Here is a 19,870-nt window from a genome sequence, read left to right as displayed (position 1 = left end):
TTGCGGGTTCCTCTTATCTATGAAACTCCGCGCTCTTGAAGTCGTGTTGTGTGTTTACATTTGTTGTTAAGTTCAAATTCGAATAATGTGTTACAATTTTCTTGGGATTTATGTACTCGTAATAGTTTATAAAATACGAATGTAACCTCAAGCGTTCTATTCATTTTACGAAACTTCTACACATAAATAAATATCACTTACGATAATTTGAATTCAAGACTGCAGATATGATGTAGTTCTATTGATTGCAAAAAAATTTAGTTAAGAAATATGTATATACATGCCAAAGATGCATGCAATATCAAAAAACTCAAGTATTAAAATAAATGGTAAAATACAATTTAGTAAGAACTTCTTTTGTTACTTTTTTATGAAATTTACTTTGTTTATGAAATCGGTTGGTTGTTGAATAATAACTGACCCTTGAGAAATTCCAGAAAAGAGAAGCGTTCCTATAATTTTGATATTCTATATAATAAATGCAATGTATGCATGATTAGATTTTAGCCAGCATCAACACTCATAAAAAGTTTGTCAAAAATGTTACTAAGCACATGATTTAGTTCTATTTTTCTTAATAGAAATAAAAAAAATTCTTTAATAACAATTAATATTATTATTTTTATCTCTGTCTAAACAAAAAGAAATTTTCCCATATTGGTAACTGTTTACTTCTTGCTAACTGAAATTACCTAGCCTGCAAAAAAATTACCTTTACCTTGAATTAATTTCTTTGTGATTTCCCACCTACTGATTTCTTTTTATTTTTTAAAGTTGATTTCTTTTTATTTTATTGTTTTTATACTCATATATTTTGCCAAAACTTAAACACTGATTTAGTACTGGGATGATTATAAAGTGACCTGTGGTGTGTGGTACAACCCTCGTCAGGGTTGGCAAGTTTTTGACAATTAGCGGTTTTAACCAATGTCAAAAATTCCTTTTTAACGTTTGTCAAAAAACCAAAATTTTAGAGTAAGGATAATTAATCTATTATAAATATGAAGTATTTATAAATAAACTTACTGCATGTTAAATTTCAAGTGATCAATCCATTATGTTCTTCAGTTATATTGATATTAAACTCTTTTTTTTTATTTGACCATTGCTGTTAAAAACCAAAATTTTGTAGTAGAAAGTATTAAAATATGTAAAATTAAAATTTATCCAATCTATAATTTTGGTTATTAAATAAAAATACAAAAACAATCACAAAAAAAACACTTAATCAATTTATTTATCATATAAAAATCAATTTTTATTTACTCTTATCTTAACTCCTTTCTCTGAAGCATATGATTACAAAGAAATAGTTTTGTAATCCAAGTTCTTTTTTCACTTTTGTATGAATAAGACCAAAATTATTCTTTTGATTGATGCTGAGCTGCATGGACTACAATGCTACCTGCTGAAACTATTATTACATAAAAAAATAAAATGTAATTAGGAAATTTATTCTAAAAACTAGACTTGAAAATTTAAATTTTTAGTTATTGACAGATTTACTCTTAGTAGCCTCTTTTTCCTCAACTTTAATAAGTCATTGATTGTCATTGATATGTCCTTTTTGTTTAATAGCCACTTTTTCAAAATTTTTTTCCCTTGGTTTGAATTATTTTTTCCAAGATTTTATAAATCTGTGTTTGTATATTGTTATCTATGTTTGCTATACCAATTTAAAATTATCTATAGTTTCTATTAGATAAACAGTACAGTTGGTATAATTTTTATATTATAATTTTAACATTTATTTAAATATTTAACAGGTTAGTTTTGAAATTGTATCTTGGCCAGAAAGAGGTCTATACGAATTTGTATTTTCTAACTCAGCACGTGCTCAAAAGTAAGTAATTATTCTAACCTATTTTTAACTCCATCTACTACTTTTTATTTTTAGTGTTTAAGTTTAAAAGCATAATAGTTTTTTTAGAGTAAACATTGCTTGACCACTTTTATTGTAAATTGTTTGTGTCTTATGCAATTCTGGGAATCTATCTTTTGCACTCCTCCCCCTTTCAAATTGGAACAGATTAAAATTTATATGTTATATATTTTGTAAATATAATTTCTTAAAGACTAAGTTACTTTTTTGGTTAAAAAGATACTTATCTGCTTAATTTGTCTTTTTAAGATATTTTATTAAACTTAGGGATAATCTCAAAAATGACATTTTTTTCATGAATAAAATTAGTTTTCAAAATATTTTTTCATATATTTGTTATAATTTAAGTTTGCATTTTAGAGAATAAGTTTAGCCGACAGATATTTTCAAGTATTGTTCATATTCATCATATTTTTTATGTTAGTCCTGTTATTAACTAAATTGATGTGTAATTTAAATGATAGTCTTATCAACAACAACAAAAAATTTAACAATTTTTTTTTAATGAAATTTATTACATTATTCGTAATATCTTATAAACCTATGTTTTGAGCTTTTTATGTCTAGCATATCTTTTTAAAACTTGTATATAGTCTATGTACACAAAATTTTGATGTATGTGTCAACTTTTTAAGTATTTACTGTTATTTTTGAACTTGTTTAAGTAATTAGTAAAGAAATTATATTTTCACAAAACTTCATTTTATATTTTATTATTTTAGACAAGATTACAATCAAATCGATTTTAAATAATTAGGTTCTTTTTTTTTAAAAAAAAAAAAACCTAAGTTAAAGATGTTGATACTTGGTTGAAATTTCATTCTGAAGCTTAATACAATTTGAATGTACTACTGTTAGTTTTTTTTTAATATTATTATTTATTTTTCAGAAATATTAATCTTCGGTATGTCACCACTATAATTAACTTATTATTTAATGCACAACTACCAGCTTTTATTATTAATTGTTATTTATTTTGCAAAAATATTAATTTACTGTATGTTGTGAATGTCATCAATATAATTAACTCATCATTTAATGCACAGCTGCCAATTTTTATTATTATTTATCTTGCAGAGATATTAACCTTCTGTATATTGTGACTGCCACCACTATAATTAACCTACTAAACACATCAAGAGCAAAATAGGTTTTCTAATTGTATCATCTTGAAAGTTATTTACATTTTAATTTAGTTTAATAGATTTTATTGCAAATAAATACTATTCCATCAGTTAAAAATATTGCTTGTCAATTTAAATAACCACTGGTTAGTGAAATTAGCTAATGTCATTAAATTCTTAAGAATCGAATAACTTGTGTACGATAGCATTCAACGTTTGTTGTTATCAAATTGTGACCACCAGATATCTGTAAAGTGAGTTAGATGCTTTGAGATACAGCTTGATACAATAGATATGACTCAATACAATAGATTCAATTCGAAAAATATGTTTAAGAAGATGAATATGACTCAAAATGCAAGTTAAAGAAAATGGGCATTGTGGGAAAAATCCCACTCAGTGTATAAAAGCTATCAAAGAAAATAAATGCTTATCTTTGTTTTTTGTGTGCTCATCTACCTTTTTATATTCCTTAATATTGTGTGAATGAAGTTGTAGACTTACTCCAAAAAAAATTGAGGCATTATCATTTTAGTAAATATTTAGATTATATTTTAAAATCTAAGCATACTTGATATTAGTTGATGAACTAGTGTTTTTAACAAGTTGAAGGTTGATAAAGTTAGCGAACTGAATATGACACTTATTGAAAGTTAGTATACATTACATCATTAAACAGTGCCATCCTGTCACAAAAATAATTAACATTGGATTGGAAGATTACCTGATTGGATGTTAAATCAAAAATTTGAACAGCTGAAGTAGGGATATTATTTATTTTTTAAGTATTATAATAATTACAGAAATTGTAGGGTAAAATCTTGGACTCGGGGATTAAAGTGGTTAGGTGTATTTCAAAGTGTATTTTCATAAAACGTGAAGCCCTGGGTTTCAAGCTTTGCATTGTAAGGATTTTCTACTGTAAATATTTTGCTAAAATATATTAATGATGAAAAAAGACTTGTTCTGTCTTGGATAAATTTACGATATTTTTTTTACTAATGTTTTCTGTTGTAAACTAATTTACTCTTTATTGGATATCTAATTTATATGTTCCCTCTCTATCTTTAAAATTCATGAAGATGTTAAACTTCAATGAAATAACTGGTTTTATTCACCCAGTGTTAATTTTATAATAATTAACCATTTTAGTTTTAAAAAAAAATTATTGCTATTTTAGCTATAGTATTGTTTTTAAATAATAATTAGTAAAAAAAAACGTTTATAATATGCTTTAGTTGGTTTAAAAAAATTCAATTTAAATCAATAAATCTGTTTTTCTTTTCTTTTTTTTTAATTTTAATTCTTGTCACTTTTTAGAAACAGAAGTATTCACACACATATATATATATAAAACACCTGACAATTTTGTAAAAAGTATATCTTTTGAAAATAGACTGCTTGTAAAAAAGATATATACTATGTGATTTATGTTAATAGATGGCATTGCTTTAAAAAATTTTTGGATTTTATTAATTAATTTTCAAAAAAAAAAATATGTATATTTATATAAAAGTAGTTTAAAAATTTAATCAAATTCTATGTCGGTTTTCTTAAATATGCATTTCGAATTTTGATAATTTTCTTAAAAACACATTTTGAGCTGTGTCCAAACTAAAATGCTCTCTGAAATGCAATACATCATTTTTATTTTCTTTTACCAATTTATATACTTCAAAATTTACTAAAATGTTATTTAACTTTTACTCATTTAGCTCTTCAAATCAGGAATGTAAATCTGATGCAGATGTTCTACTGATTTTTTTTTTTAATGACCAATATTTAAAATCCAGTTCTTATACTCTCATTACATGAACTTCATCTTTTTTAGATCTAAAAATCATGCAATCTAAAGAAGCTGTCACGTGTGACATTTGTTTTGTATTAAATGGTGATAGTCCTGCAGAATCAACTGAAAACTTAAAAGATGCATTTGATGCTGTGGATTCTCATCAGATGGAACCAAATTGGCTGCCTGCAAAAGAATGTTTAAAATTCGCTTCAAAAGAAACCAAATTATTTGTTATGGACCCATTCGAAGGTGAAGTATTCGAACATTTGAAATCCATTCGCTGCCGTGTACTTGGACCTCTCTGCATTCTTTACTGTCTTCAGTATGGTGATGTTCTGCCTAAACGTCCATATCCTGTTTATAGCGTATCTATGAGAAAAATTACTGTATCCTGTTCAAACATGGATAATGCTCGTAGAGAAGATATTTTCCGGAAGGTGGAATTGATGGGTGGATTATACAGCAAGGATTTCACCAAAAGTGTTACCCATTTAATTGTTGGTATGTATGAAATTGTAAAACTATTTATGTAAATGCATATTTTGTGTGTGTTTATTTTTTTTATTAGTGTATGTTTGTTCAATTTTTTATTTCTGTTAATCTAATCTAAACCATTGAATTAAACATATTTTTGAATGTTTCTAAATTTCTATTAATTATGCTTTTGTCAAAGATATATCTTCTTTTATGTAAACTGATATGAAACATATGATCTTTTCTGAAAGAAAAAAAAATAAATTCATGCCTAATATATGCAAAACCATTTGAAATTGAATACATCATCAATTTGTTGTTTTTTGATTATTGGTAATTAAAATTTTGAAGCCATGTACGTAAATAGTTTAATTAAATAAATAATCCCTTAGAAGTGAAGCGGTAAAGTATTATTTGATTAAAAACAAAATTCCGTTGCCAACTTTGTATTTCATATTTCAAATACCTTTTTTTTTTCTGTCTTACTCATTTGGCAAATCTGGAAAAATGGGTGTCTGCTTTGGGTGCTTGAAATGTATCCAAGGTTACTTCCTGTTTAAAAAATTTTAAAGCAAATGATCTAAAAGTAACTAAATTGCCTCCTCAACTTGTTGAATGCCGGCCTTGTATGCTCCTGGAATATCTGGGAAATGTCAGAACAAATAAGATTCAACAAAAAAGTTAGAGAAAATTGTAATTTTATCCTGAAATCTGGAATGGTCAGGTAATTTTTCAGCACATCAAATTTTGCGAATCAAAAGCTTTATATTTCAAGCTTTTGTTTGCAAGAAAATAATAATAAATTTAATTGCCGAACCGACAATTACTTTATAGACTTTCAGAAGATTAGAGAAAGCAATAGAACATGCGTAATTTAAAAACAAAAAACTTAAAACTCCTCTTCTCTTCATATTCTAAGAGCAATGTTTTAAGATCAGTGATAGAGCACAATTGCATTTTACAGTTAACTCACTATTTCTGGGTACATTTGCCATCCTCCGAAATAGGGTTGTAAATTTCCCAAATTTCTGCTGGGAGGGCAAACATAAAATTTGTTTGTTATTTTCTTCAAAAATAAATTTTATTTTCCTTTTTCTCTTTTCTTGTGCTATTTTTCATTGTAAGTATAATTTAGATTTCTATTAAATGTAAGCTTCATTTTTTTAAAATCTGGAATTTTATGTAAATTAGCTTGAAAAGTCAGAAAACAAAAGTCGGAGTCTTGACTGGGAAAGTCAGAAAAAATCCTTCTTTTTGAGTATGAACCCTGTAGCTAAAAATTCATTTCTGCTCAACTAATTTCTTTAAAAAAATTTCGTTTCATTTTCTACGAAGGTATTTTACCTTAATCGTTTAAAGTTTCAAAACTCTTTTACTACATAAAAAAATGCTTTTTCCTCACATAGTTACATTAAAAAGATGCTTAACAATTTCACTTAGTTGTATTACAAAATGTTACATCAATGATTTTTTGATTTTTACCAATTCTAATTGTAAAAAATTGAAGAAAAATTCTTTGTTATCATTTAAACTTACTGAGATTTTATTATTAATTTACAATTTTACGTCGTTATTTAATTCAAAATATCTCACATAACCAAAATGATCACATAACCAAAAACATACATGAAAGAAAGAAAACAAATTAATGGCACATGTTGAAGAGCTACAATCAGTTGTTTTATTATTTTGTTTTAAACGCAAATTTAATAAAAAGAGGACAAGGTTTTGATCCGCACAATAGGATTATTTTTGACTAACCGTCGAATAGTCTTCTCTTGTCACATTTTATATATACTAGGAGGCTTCGCCCCCTGCTCGCTGGCGCTCGCCAACCCCCGGAACTGCTTTCGTCTTTCATTTCGGATTGCTTCGCAATCCAATGCTCGCTCATTGGATACGTTCTTAACGTCTAGCTTTTGTATACTTTTTTGAATACTGAAGTTCCGAAAACTTTTCACTGTAGAAAATTCTAAACCTGTACATTTCAATATTAATTTGAAATTGCAAACAGTTCACATATTTTTCTTAATCACACTATTCTAAATTTCAGTTGTTGAGAAAAGTAACTGTTGTAAGTTTTGTTTTAAAGTCTTTCCCACCAGAGGGCTAAAGCCATGTGTTGTAAAACAATATGAAATAGTAGTCTGCCACTGAACGCCGGATGTAAAGCATCGGCTTTGATGAAGATAATTTTGTATTTTTAATTCTCTGAAGGGCGCCACCTTAATAATATGGAATTTGTAAAATAAATGTATATATTTTTGATTGTTGATGAAGCCCATCATTTTGTGTTTTCATCAGTGTTCAGAAGCAGAACAACTATAAGTTTTTTATTTTATCACAAAAAAATAAAATGTATAAAAAACAAAGAAAAGAGTAAGAAAATGAGTATAGTCATAGAAAAAGTTAAAATTATAATATAGTATTTGTCAGTTAAAATAAAACTTTTTGCTTAAGTCATTGCTAACAATTCAAATTTCTCCGAGGCAATTCTAAACCTTAATTTTGTTCAAAATGTCAGTAAAATTAAGGTAGTATTGTTAAGTTGAAACACAATATTTTTAGTTTTGATGTCAGCAATACAATTCAATTTTTCGCAAAAACGGTTGTTTCCATTATTAAATTCAGTGTCAACAATTCAAATTTTTCTGAGGCAACTCTTAACCTCTAAACATTTTTTTTTTTATTTACACATTTCTAAATGCCAGTATTCAACCACAAAACAACTTAATGTCCTCAAATTTAGCATGAAGTTGCAAAATATAATGAAAGAGGGTAATAGCAATAATGTAAGTAGAAGTAAAGTTAGTACTGTAAAATTAAAACAATATTTTTAATCAATGAGCCAAGTTCTTCAAAAAGCACTTGTAGAAGTAGCTGGATAGAAGTTTTTTTATTTAAAACTTTTTATAGAATTTCTTTAAAAACACAATTGTTAATCTGGGCATTTGGCGATACAACACTTATAGATTTGAAGGATTTGTTACGTCAAGCGCTCGGGTATCATAATTTTGATCTAGTTGCGCTTCTATGTCATTTTGATTTATGTTGCTAAGTTAACTTTCAAAAAATTCTATGGCTGGCAACAGTATTTATATTTTTTAAGTTGTTAATTTTTATTTCTTTTAGAATTCGTTCTTTTTTTAGCGAAAAGTTTTTTAACCTAACAGAATTCTTTGCCGACTGTTCTCTGTATACATATATGAAGAAAATAAAGTAAATATTTAAGTGTTGTGAAAAGAATCTTATTTAGTTGTACAAAGTACTTCTTTAAAAATGAAAACTGTTGCCACCGGCGGAAAAGAAATGCAGCTAAAATTTGGGAGCCATGTAAGAGAATTATATATATTAGATATTGTCATAATGCTAATGAAAAACTAATACACAAAATTGTAACTTCCTTTTTTTTTGCAGTCTATGTTACACATCTCCCCTGCATGGAGAATAAACAATTGATGCTAAATTTTTTGAATATTTTTCCTTGTTCTTTCATTAAAAAAAAAAAAAAAATTTTTAACCTAAGATTTGTTTTATATTTTTTTATTAAGCACAAGTTCTACTCTTCGCAGAGTTTGACAGCTTCTAGTCTTAAAGTACTACAACTGTTTACTCTGTCTGCCGAAATTTATTATGGTACAAAACTTGGATAGCAAAATAAAAAGTTTTAATTGGGGCAATCAATTTTACTTTTTTAAAAAAAAATTAAGCATTAACTGGCATATGTGTACCAGTTATTATATTAAATAGTTAACAATATTTTGCTAAGGGGATGATTAGAAATTTATTTCTCTTCTTAGCCATCAGGCAAATAGTTAGGATATGTACTCTTTTGCTATTAGAAGAATATCTCCACTGTGCTTTCTAAATGACAATACTGTCTTTTTCATGAGGATTGAAAGGTTGCCAAGTATGGCTACCTTTTTTTCATTTAAACTACTGTGTATGTTTGTTTATTTTTTAACAAATTGAGAAAAATTTTAAAAGTTATAATTAACTACATTAGAAAGTATATTCCTAGTTAAGGTGACAAATATTTAACTTGGATGTGTGTTTTGTTAATGAGTCTCCTTTGAAAAACCCCTTTTTATTTATTTCTGTAGGTGAAGTTGGGTCCAAAAAATACCAAGTTGCTGCTGCAAATTTTGGTTTACCAATCATGATACCTGAGTGGGTAGATGATGTCTGGTCAGATGGTCAATATAAACGAATTCATGCTTCTGATAGTTGCTATGATAAGTACAAATGTCCAGTTTTCAAAGGCTTAAAGATTACTGTTTCACAATTAAGTATGGAAGAAAGAAATGCCATTCAATCCATCATTGAGACACACGGGGGTACGTATTTACCTCCATTGAAAGCTCATGAAACTACTCATCTTGTTCTAAGCGAGCCTAGTGGCCAGAAATACCAATACGCTAAAACTTGGAAAATTTATTGTGTAAATGTGAATTGGATTTATGAAAGTGTTAAAGCAGGTTACTGTAAAGATGAAAATCTTTATAAAATTGAAAATTGTAGCAGGACAGCACAACCAAAACGTTCAACCCCTAATAGGGATTTAACCTTTGAAATGCCTCCTGTAGAATGTAGTGTTATAAACAATGTTTCAATTGTTTCCCACTTAGATGAAACTCTCAGAAGTGATGTATCTGTTGCTATCGTCAGTAAAAAACAACTAAAAAACTCTGTCTTAGAAAAATTTGATTTAGCAACTTTGCCAAGAAATGGTCAATTTCTTGATGGTTGCAAAATCTTTCTTTATGGTTTCAACCCTTCTCATCTAGAAAAATTAAAGAAAATAGTCAATGCTGGTGCTGGAATGAGATTTAATAAATACACTGATAGTGTTACTCATATTGTATGTGATGAGCTCTCAGATGATGTTATGAACATAGTTAAATCTAGCTCTACAAAGCCATTTATTCTGAATTCTAAATGGCTAATGGAATGTTGCACCAAAGAGCAACTAGTCGATGAAAAACCATTTCTTTTCATGGATTCAGCTATGCTTAGTCCTGAAAAAGAGGAATCTAAAAGCAAAGCTGCCTCATCAAATAGCAGCTACAGTTCCCTGCAAATTGCAGCTCCTGTTCCCGATAATATAACTGAAATTTTTAACCAGTATATGCCTAATAAATCTCAAAATCAGGATTCAATCGTGGAAAGAAAATCTGATAAAATCAGTGATAATTCAAAATCTAAGCCAAATATTTGTAATGCTGACCCATCCACATCTGATCCTCAATATGATGTTCCTGAAGTGATTGACCTTGCAGATGAAGGTCCCACTCCAAGCGTAGCTGCATTATTTTCTGGGCTTAAATTTGTTGTGGCTGGATTTGAGGAAAAAGATTCTGATATTCTTTGTAGAATGATAGAAAGTCATTCTGGAGTGGTTCTCTCTCCACATAGCTCTATTGTTGCTGATATTGCCATAGTTCCTATTATTAAGCACGAGTATGAGCTGCAAGCTTCAAACATAATTACGAACTGTTGGCTTCAAAAATGCCTTGAAGACAGCAGAATTTACGATTTTGAAGAAAATGAATTATTTTCCCCAGTAGCGATACACGCAGGCCAAAAACCATTTGTATCGTATGTAATATCTGTTAGTCAGTATACTGGAACTGAGAGGGACTGCTTAATGCACTTAGCTGAAGTAATGGGAGCAACTTGTCAGGAATATTTTGTTAGAAAAGCTAATAAGTCTAGAGGAATTTTGTCAAACACTCATTTAATTGTTGCAACTCCCGAAGGCAACAAGTATGAAGCTGCTAAAAAATGGAAAATACCCGCTGTTAGTAAACAATGGGTTCTAGATGCTGCAAAACTAGGAGTTGCTCCACCTGTGCACAGCTATTTAATTGATGTTTGTGTTAAGAAATGTGTTGTTCGTGAAGATAATCCTGCTGAAAATACGTCAAATTCTCAGATTAATAAAAGAAGTCTTGCTAAAACATTTTCCAATGAGTTTCAAAAGAATTTATTGGAACCTCAAGAGCCATTACCTGAGCTATCTACAAATGCCGTGCCTGCAGGGGTTGAATTTTCACCTGCTTTATCAAAAACTTCGATACCAAAGCTCAGATTACAAAAAAGTGATCTGGAATTACAAGAGCCATTACCTGGGCCATCTACAAACAATATTCAAGCCGAGGTTAAAATGTCTCCTGTTTTATCAAAAGCAATTGAAAGAGTCTCAACACCTATGCTGCCGAAAACAGTTAATAAAATTTTATCCCCTCATTTCTCTAAATCAGAAAATTCTATCAATGAGAGCTATGAAAGTTTAGATTTAAACAGATCTTATAAATATAAGTTTCGGATTAGTGGTTTACTAAATGAATTAGATTCGAGCACCCCTGCCAATGATCGCAGTATGAGGAGGCGTAGCCTTGCAGTGGAAGATATTTTTGGAAAAAATCTGGCATCTGCAATGAAAGGCTTGAATTGTACAATGGGTTCTGAATCTGAGTATAGTAACATTGATTGTGAACAGATTGTAAATGAACAAAAGCTCATAAAGAGTGAAAATAAAATTTTTAAAGATGTTGTTTTATGTGTTTCTAAAAAACTAAATAATTTACAGCATGAGTTGAATGAAATTGTCACTTCATTAGGAGGGGATTATATATGGTCTTATGATAATTCTTGCTCTCATTTTGTTTTTAGTGGTAAGCCAAATGATCTGTCTAAAGATTTCCGTGAAGCTAAGTCTGATGGGAAGAAAATTGTTTGTCCCGAATGGGTTTATGCGTGCCAAGAAAAAAATTGCATTTTAGATGAAACCCTGTATCCACACACATTAAAACTGAATATGTCCCTTACTAATGAAATATCTATAGTCAAAAACAGTAGCAATAGAAAAAGTACAGAAAAAGAAAATATTACTATTGACGTAAAAACTCAAAATAAAAAAGATCCTGACTTCAATAAGCAGTTAGAAGAACTTTTAGTGGCTGCTAAATCCGAAAAGAAACGAAATTCCAGGCGACTTGTAAGTTCTGTTTCCAGTAGCCCAACCACTGAAATTTTAAGCAAAGTCCCACGACCTGTTTCGGACTCTTTTGTCAAACCTCTTTGCGTTGAAGAGAATGCTAACACAGAAGAACACTCTGGCTCTCAACAGTTTTCCCAGCCATACCCAATTGTGTGGGATGATCCCACCGGACGGTTAGAGAGGGAAAAAATTGCCGCCATGAATGCTAACACCAGAAAGTTTGAAAATCTATCTAAATATGAAGAAGAAAGCACGAGCAGATCGGAACAAATTTCTGACAAAAAATTTGAAGAAGAGAGTGTTTTTGAAGATGAAAAGCGTGCAGAAATGAAAAGTGTTGTTGAAAGTGAGTTTTTGAAAATTAAGAAGTTCATGTTTACTAATATTCCAGAACCAAAGAAGTTAAAGTTCATCGAAATCATTAGTGATCTTGGTGGGGAGGTTTCAGACGAAAAAGTTTTCGATTTGACTGCAACGCATCTAATAATGGAGAAGCCATTGAAAAATGAAAAACTTTTGTCCAGTATTGCGTCAGGAAAATGGGTACTCCATCCTCGATATCTGTTGGCTTCAGAAGAGCAAAAAAAGTTTCTAGCGGAAGAGGATTTTGAGTGGGGTGGTTCGGCCACAAATGAGTTTGCTCAGAACTTGCCAGCGATGAGTAGAAAAATTGCAAACTGTCCATCCAGATGGAGATTGAATCTAAGTTCAGATAGCAGTAGAAAAGGTGCTTTCGAAGGCTGGAGTGTTGTAATTATTGCTGAAGACAAAGGAAAACAAGCAACTTACAATAAAATTCTCGGAGCTGGAAGCGCAGAAATAATTTCTTTCGAAGCATCGAATTCATTCTTAGATAAAATATCTCATGTCATTGTTGATATGAAAAAGAGAACATTATCCCAAATCGACTTAAGTCCTTTTATATCTCATAATATTTATTGTATCAAACCTGAATATATTGCTTTTTACCTAATTGATGATCCACCTCCAAATGTCGAAAATTTTGTTTTACCTGAGGCTAAAGAGTTGTTGAACAATTCTTTGACGTCATCAAAGCGACGAACTTTAAGTATGACTACCAGAGGCAGTAATAAAAGAAGTAGAATAGCCTAAAAGCAATTAAAATATTTTAGTTTTATCCATAATTTCTATATTTATTCTGTAAATTATTTTGTACATAGCCATAATTTGTAAATATCGCACAATTCATAAAGAATTAGAATTTATATAAATAAAACATTTTTTGATTATTTTTTATCATGAGTTTTTCTAGAAAAAGAAACTGCATTTACAACTTGTTATTAATTTTTGAAGTTAAAGCAAAAACATTATATATTGCATCCCAGCAAGAATAGTGTTATAACTCTAAAATGCAGCATTTGAGAAAAATCTACCTAAAGAATACTATAAAACTTATTCTGAAATAGACAGAAAACTGACACAATTACCCTCAGCTGGATAAATTGGTAGTTAGAGATGTGGCACTTCATACGTATTTTTTATTGACATAACCTCAAAATTACTGTTTTTTCCACTTTTCTTGCCAGGATGCGATATATTTATTTAATGTGGAAAGATTTGAAAAATTTAAAGAAAAAATATAATCAATTTTTATTCTCTGTTTAATTTTTCAAATTGGAAATGATCCCTTATTTTTATTAACTCTTACTTCAAGATAATATTTATTCTTACAGTATTTTAATTTAAGACAATTCTTTAAATACTCTTGTTTTTAAGGTTTTGAATGTTAGTTCTTCACATAATAAACTGTATAGAACAGTGATTCTCAACTTTTTTTTTGTTGCGGCACACTTTTAACGATTTCGAAATTTGACAGCACACAATGAAAAAAATTAGATTAAAAGTAGTTTAATTACCTATTTTACACTGTGTTAAATAGTTAGTGATAATAATTTTGAATGTGAAATAAAATAATATGTACTACAAAAGCACATTTATTAAGGGATTAATTATTTCTTTCGATCAATTTTTTATTAGTTAGTAACAGTTATTTATTTTTTTGCTAGTTATTAATTGTTAGCTTGTTTTCCATAGTTATTAACTGTTAGTTTTTTTTTTTTTTGCATTAACTGTTATTTTTTTGTGATTTCTTGTTAACTAGTTTTTTTGCTAATTTTTCATATAAAAAAAAGAGAGATTGTCTCAAGTTCTACATTTAATTTAAAAACATTTCTACATTTAAGGCATTAAAAAACATCTTGAGTCTTTTAATTTCAATCTTGTAAAGTCAATCAATAGTTTCTTAGGTATGATTAAAATATATGTAATGAGATTTTTATGTTCTTTATTACATCAAGACGTAAAAGTTATGAAAAGTTCAGCTGAATCATGATACATGAAATGCTTCAATTTAATATAGCTGTTTATTTTTCATAATGTAGTAAACTAATTTTTCTTATAATTTAAACCATTACAATTTGTCTCAAAAATGCAAAATACAGTGGGTGATCGGTTAACGAACATAATCCGTTCCGAGATTATGTTCGCTATCCGAATTGTTCGTTAACCTATCATCGATTCACCATAGACTTCTATGTGAAATCGATTAATTCGTTCTGGAGACCCAAAAAAATTAAAGTTTAAAAAATGAATAATTTCTTAGTAAGTTTTTAAAAAAATAATACATACATATAGTCTTGCATATTAATCAGTCCTTTTCATTGTATGCTTATGGGGCGTTGAAGAGCATGTCCAATGTCGATTGCTTTTCTCTCTTCTTCAGGATTTTCCGGAAGTAATTAATAGCATTGTCGTCCCTACTGACATCAGCTTGGTTTGGGTGCCATTCTAAGATCATTGCTCTGACATCCTCCCACTTTTCAAAAGATCTTTAATGGCAGATGTCGGCATTGGTCCTCTTTCGTCTTCCTCTTGTTCAGAAGGAGACACATTTCGCTGTGTTTCTTGGTGTTCTTCGTTCAAAATTTCTTGGAGTTCTGTCGTCAGTTCATCTTCATGTCCCATTATGAGTTCTTCTGTGTCATCCTCGTTCACCTCCAATTCCAGATCTCTAGCAGTTGTCAAAATTTCAGAGGTGTCTCCCTGATCACCTCCGTCTCTTTGAACGAAGGATAGACACAGCTTCCGCCAAGTAGAAATCAACTGTCGCTGTATGACTTCTGACCACGCCTTTTAAGTGATACGAATAGCTTCAAGAATGTCAAATTTTTCTTTCCGAAACTTTTTTAAAGTCATTGTTGAGAAGAATTGGCTTGCTTCAAAACACCGACGAAACAGCGCGCGAGTGTACAATTTCTTGAAAGCCGCAATAACCTCCTGATCCATCGGCTGAATCAGCGAAGGAGGTAAAAACTGAACTGTCAGCCAGGGAAAGTCTGTCAACAAATTATCTTCAAGATCCTTTGGGTGTCTTGGTGCATTGCCCAATAGCAGCAGTGCTTTCAACGGTAAGTCATTGGTATCAAGGTAGTCCTTGATGCTCGGGGCACAAACTAGCCATTCTTTGAAAAGATACTGCGTGACCCATGCCCTCTGCTTCGATCTCCACATTACAGCAGTTTGTTCTCAATTATGGAATAATTTTTTTTTTGAATGCTCTGGGATTCTCAGAGTATTAAACGAGAAGTGGTTTAAGCTTCATATCACCATTAGCGTTAGCTCCCAAAAGTAACGTCAATCGGTCTTTCATAGGTTTATGCCCAGGAACACTTTTCTCATCTTTCGTGTTGTAGGTAGAATTCGGCATGCGCTTTCAAAACAAACCAGTTTCATCACAATTAAATATTTGTTGTGGACGATACCCTTCGGTTTCAATGAATTCTTGAAATTTTAGACAGTACTTTTCAGCTGCTTCTTTATCTGCACTAGCAGACTCACCATGCATTAATACATGTTTAATTCCAGACCTTCTTTTAAACTTTGTAAACCAGCCAGTGGTAGCCTTGAATTCTAACTCCTCGGATGACGAACCTGGAGTTCGCTCTTTCAATTTCTCAAAAAATTTTCTAGCCTTCTCTTGAATGATAGGCATACTAGTTACATCTCGTTTCATTTCCCGTTCATTTAACCAAACTAAAAGCAACCTTTCCATTTTATTATGGATGGCACTTCTTTGCTTCGCAGATGTGATTTTCGTTACACCTTCATTGTACTCCTTCATTCTCCGTAATTTAAGTTTCATTTAGTAATTATCAATATACTAAGCATGCTTTAAACATTTCTCCTTTCAGTAATCTTATTTTGTATGCAAAATGATAGCAAATGTTTAATATAAATTTTTTTTCAGGCCGAGAAGTGTTCGTTAGAATTCGTTTTGTTCATTATCCGAATATGTGTTCGTTGTCCAAACACAAAAAATCTTTCTTGAAAGTGTTCGTTATCCGAATATGTGTTCGTTATCCGAACACAAAAATCTTTCGTGAAAGTGTTCGTTAACCGATCACCCACTGTATAAATGTGAGTCTTTTTTTTTCGTATTTCACCTTATCTCTGATTTTAATTGTTTAAATTGAAAAGCTTTGGTACCAAACTTGTATTGATCTCTAAGCTTTGGCATAGTAAAGTGGGTGTTTTAGATTTTTTTCATTTTATTATTTAAGAGGAGGAAAAAACCAATGTCGTACAACTCAAAATGGTTTCAATCATCATTAAAATGATTATTAAATAGTTTTTTTTTCTTTCAAAATATTATTTTTGAAATTGTTAGTTATACAGATGTGGGCAAAAGCCTTTTGATTCCAGCAATTAGTTACAGTCATGCGAAAAGTAAAAATTACATAAAGTCCACACTTTAGACTGTTCTAACTAAACCTTTGGGGCTAATTAAATATTTAAATTACCAAAAATTCAAATTCGGCCTAAAAAGGGTATGTTATTGCGTTTAAGAGAGCGTTTTTCAATCTGATTCCCTAGCTTAAATTATCGTCTGCACTAATTAGCTTACAAGGAATCCTCTAATCATGAAGATAGTACTTTAGTATCTGCCTTTGATTTTTAATTCAAAAGTTATTCTAAGAGTTACAATCTTTATTTTTCAAAAAAAATAAGTCAATTCTATAGACCAACTTTTTTTAAATTTAATGTAATATTTTAAATACCACAGAAATGTTTTTTAGAAATTCATTGCACGTGTTTGTTTATTAATACTATACACTTCGGAAAAAAAAATTCTTTTATAATAAGGAAAATTGATTTTAGGTACAGTATGGTGTCCTTGGAAATCCGTATGTTGAATCTTAGACCAGCAGTTCCCAAAACACGTTCTACGGAATCCTAGGGTTCTATAGAATGATCACATGGGTTCCGAACTTTGGAATTTTTTTAAACCATTGATAATTACATTTATATCCAATCCATAATTTATATAATATTTTGATTGTTTATTAAAATTATTTGTGTAAAATGTCAATAAAAAAGTTGTAAATTAAAAAAAGAAATGTATAAATTTTGAGATGGATATGAAGTTTATGAAAAATTCTAAAAAAATTATAAAAATTCCTGAAGCTTTTCGATTCTAAAAATATAACCCAATACAAGAATAGGGAATTATGTTTTTCTTACAAATACTCTCAACGCTTATAACAGTTTTTTTAAACCATGATTCAGCTATTTTTATTCTTTTCAGCACACAATTGATTACAGTCATTACAGAACAAATTTATAATTTCAAATTCACTGCTGGAAAATTGCTAAACACGGATCACAAAATTAAGCGTGATTAAATGCCAAGTGAAATAAAAGAATGTTAGATCATTTAAAAAAAAAGTTAATTTATTGTGTTCTGAGAGGGTGGCGGAAGATTTGAAATGTGCTCAAGGAACAAAATAGCAGTTTTGTGTTGAAAATTAAAAACAAATGTACCATTTATTTTATATCCGTCGTTGAACAGTCTACCCAATTTTTGGATTTAAAACTACTACTGTTCAACTCCGTAGCCTTGTAATTTTGAACCCATCCAGAAGACAAGGAAACTCCTGGTTCCCAATTGATTTCTGATGGGAACATGGAGGACTTTGCGACTCGACAGATTTAACGTGCATCAGTCACCATCTGCCACACGGAGAGTCTTCGGTCAGCGGGGATCGAACCCACGACCTCTTGCGCATGGGCCCAGTGCCCTATCAACCAGGCTATCCCGGCCCCTGTAGGTACCATTTGTAAGCATCCTGGAGTAAGATGTCAGTATAAGGTATGATCACCATGGAGAGCGATTCAAGTTTCTAGACGTAGTGGCATGCTTTGCACAACAGTATTCAGTAGCTGTTGAGGCAATTTGTCCTATTCCTCTCTCAGCGCACGGATGTGGGTGATCTTGTTTATTGCAGGGCATTCTCGATCAGCAATACTCCTCCCCAAAGCATCCCGCACATTTACAATGAAATTCAGATCTGGAGAAAGTGCTGATCATACGAGGCGTTAAATATCCTAGACAGTGACTATCCATGACATGTCGCGTGAAATCTCTTATCAGAGCTGTCATGTGACAAACCAGATCGACTGCCCAAAATATGCATACAAAACTCGCGTCTTACTGTATCTCGCTCTTATGCTAATATTCACATTTTTCTGCATTCAATTTCGCGGTTGCTATTATCTGTCCTTTGTAATTATACATCAGCGTATTTCACTCTTCACGTTTAACATTTTCAAATTAATTGCTATTTTTTTAATTTGTATATTTACAGCTGGTAATAAATTATTTTATATATATACAGTAGGGAACCGATTATCCGGAACGATCGGCGGGACCATCGCTATTCCGGATAACTGATTTTTCCGGTTTTCTGAATCGCTACAAAAAGCCGTTTTTTTTATTGTTAAACCCAACTAAAAAAAAAATTTTTTTTGAGAAATATTCTTAAAAAGAAGAAAAAACGATGGAGTAATACACTAATGATTATTTCCAAAATGATGGTAAGGTAAACATCTTTCAAAAAAGAAAGAAAAATCTTATGAGGAAAAAAAATTTTTTTTAAAGAAATGGCGGGAAAATGTATCGAATTTCGTTCCGGTTTTTTGGTTTTCTGATTTCCGGATAACGGGTTCTGTACTGTATAATGAATGAAGCTTAGGAGATAAGCCGTCTCCTCCCATGAGGTGACACGGGTTCGAATTCCGCATCCGGCTCGCACCAACCACAGGGCTGACGTAAAATATCCTCCATGGTAGACTGATCATGGGTTTGAGTAACCGTCGAATGTTTTCGTGGTTTTCCACTCTTTGTTACGTAGATGTTCCACTCCTTGTTCCATCAAAAAGTCCTCCACGAAGGCAAATTTCTTCCGATAATTGACCCGGAGCTCCCTTGTCTTCCGAATCCGATCCAAAATTACAAGGCTGTGTAACCGTAATTCCTGCCATTTATCCGTAAACTCAAAATTGGGTCGGCTGTTCAGCGACGGTAATAAAATAAAATATGTATATATAATGATGCAGGTTTTCAATTAAAAAGCTCAATAATTTAGTGTTCAACAGCCGAAAAATATAGGAAATTGCTGTCTTAGACTATTGGATACTCTGCCTTGCCATGGATGGTACTCATTTTGAGTTTGGATTTGAAAGTTGATATGAATGCGATTGAAAGATTTTTAATGAAATTTTCAAGTAATATTAAA

The 19,870-nt window shown here is 30.5% G+C and overlaps 2 protein-coding genes across 3 annotated transcripts; one reads left to right on the top strand and one right to left on the bottom strand.

The window, feature by feature from the left end:
- Window positions 1-15: 15 nt before the first annotated feature.
- On the top strand, window positions 16-13,525 carry LOC107436104 (mutagen-sensitive 101). 2 transcript variants are annotated; one of them, XM_016047678.4, is made up of 4 exons: window positions 16-329; window positions 1,767-1,843; window positions 4,838-5,299; window positions 9,376-13,525. In XM_016047678.4, exons 3-4 carry the CDS (start codon window positions 4,849-4,851, stop codon window positions 13,386-13,388), a joined length of 4,464 nt encoding a protein of 1,487 aa, XP_015903164.1. In that variant the 5' UTR covers window positions 16-329; window positions 1,767-1,843; window positions 4,838-4,848; the 3' UTR covers window positions 13,389-13,525. The 2 variants fall into 2 exon arrangements, with proteins under 2 accessions (XP_015903164.1, XP_015903165.1); XM_016047679.3 differs by having other exon boundaries at window positions 22-344.
- Window positions 13,526-16,008: 2,483 nt separating this feature from the next.
- Window positions 16,009-16,416, bottom strand: LOC139425808 (tigger transposable element-derived protein 1-like). The gene has a single exon (XM_071181769.1). The coding sequence runs from the start codon at window positions 16,414-16,416 to the stop codon at window positions 16,009-16,011; it is 408 nt and encodes a 135-aa protein (XP_071037870.1).
- Window positions 16,417-19,870: the final 3,454 nt, after the last annotated feature.

Source organism: Parasteatoda tepidariorum, chromosome 6, assembly GCF_043381705.1.
Source record: "Parasteatoda tepidariorum isolate YZ-2023 chromosome 6, CAS_Ptep_4.0, whole genome shotgun sequence".
NCBI classification, from domain to species: domain Eukaryota; kingdom Metazoa; phylum Arthropoda; class Arachnida; order Araneae; family Theridiidae; genus Parasteatoda; species Parasteatoda tepidariorum.
This window is presented reverse-complemented; position numbering and strand designations above follow the sequence as displayed.

What these genes read in the sequence shown, in the direction of transcription:
- LOC107436104 (XM_016047678.4), top strand. Translation starts at nt 4,849, where the DNA reads ATGCAATCTAAAGAAGCTGTCACGTGTGACATTTGTTTTGTATTAAAT. An exon ending in TGTTACCCATTTAATTGTTG is followed by an intron (nt 5,300 to 9,375) that starts GTATGTATGAAA and finishes TTATTTCTGTAG; the next exon opens with GTGAAGTTGGGTCCAAAAAA.
- LOC139425808 (XM_071181769.1), bottom strand. Translation starts at nt 16,416, where the DNA reads ATGAAGGAGTACAATGAAGGTGTAACGAAAATCACATCTGCGAAGCAA.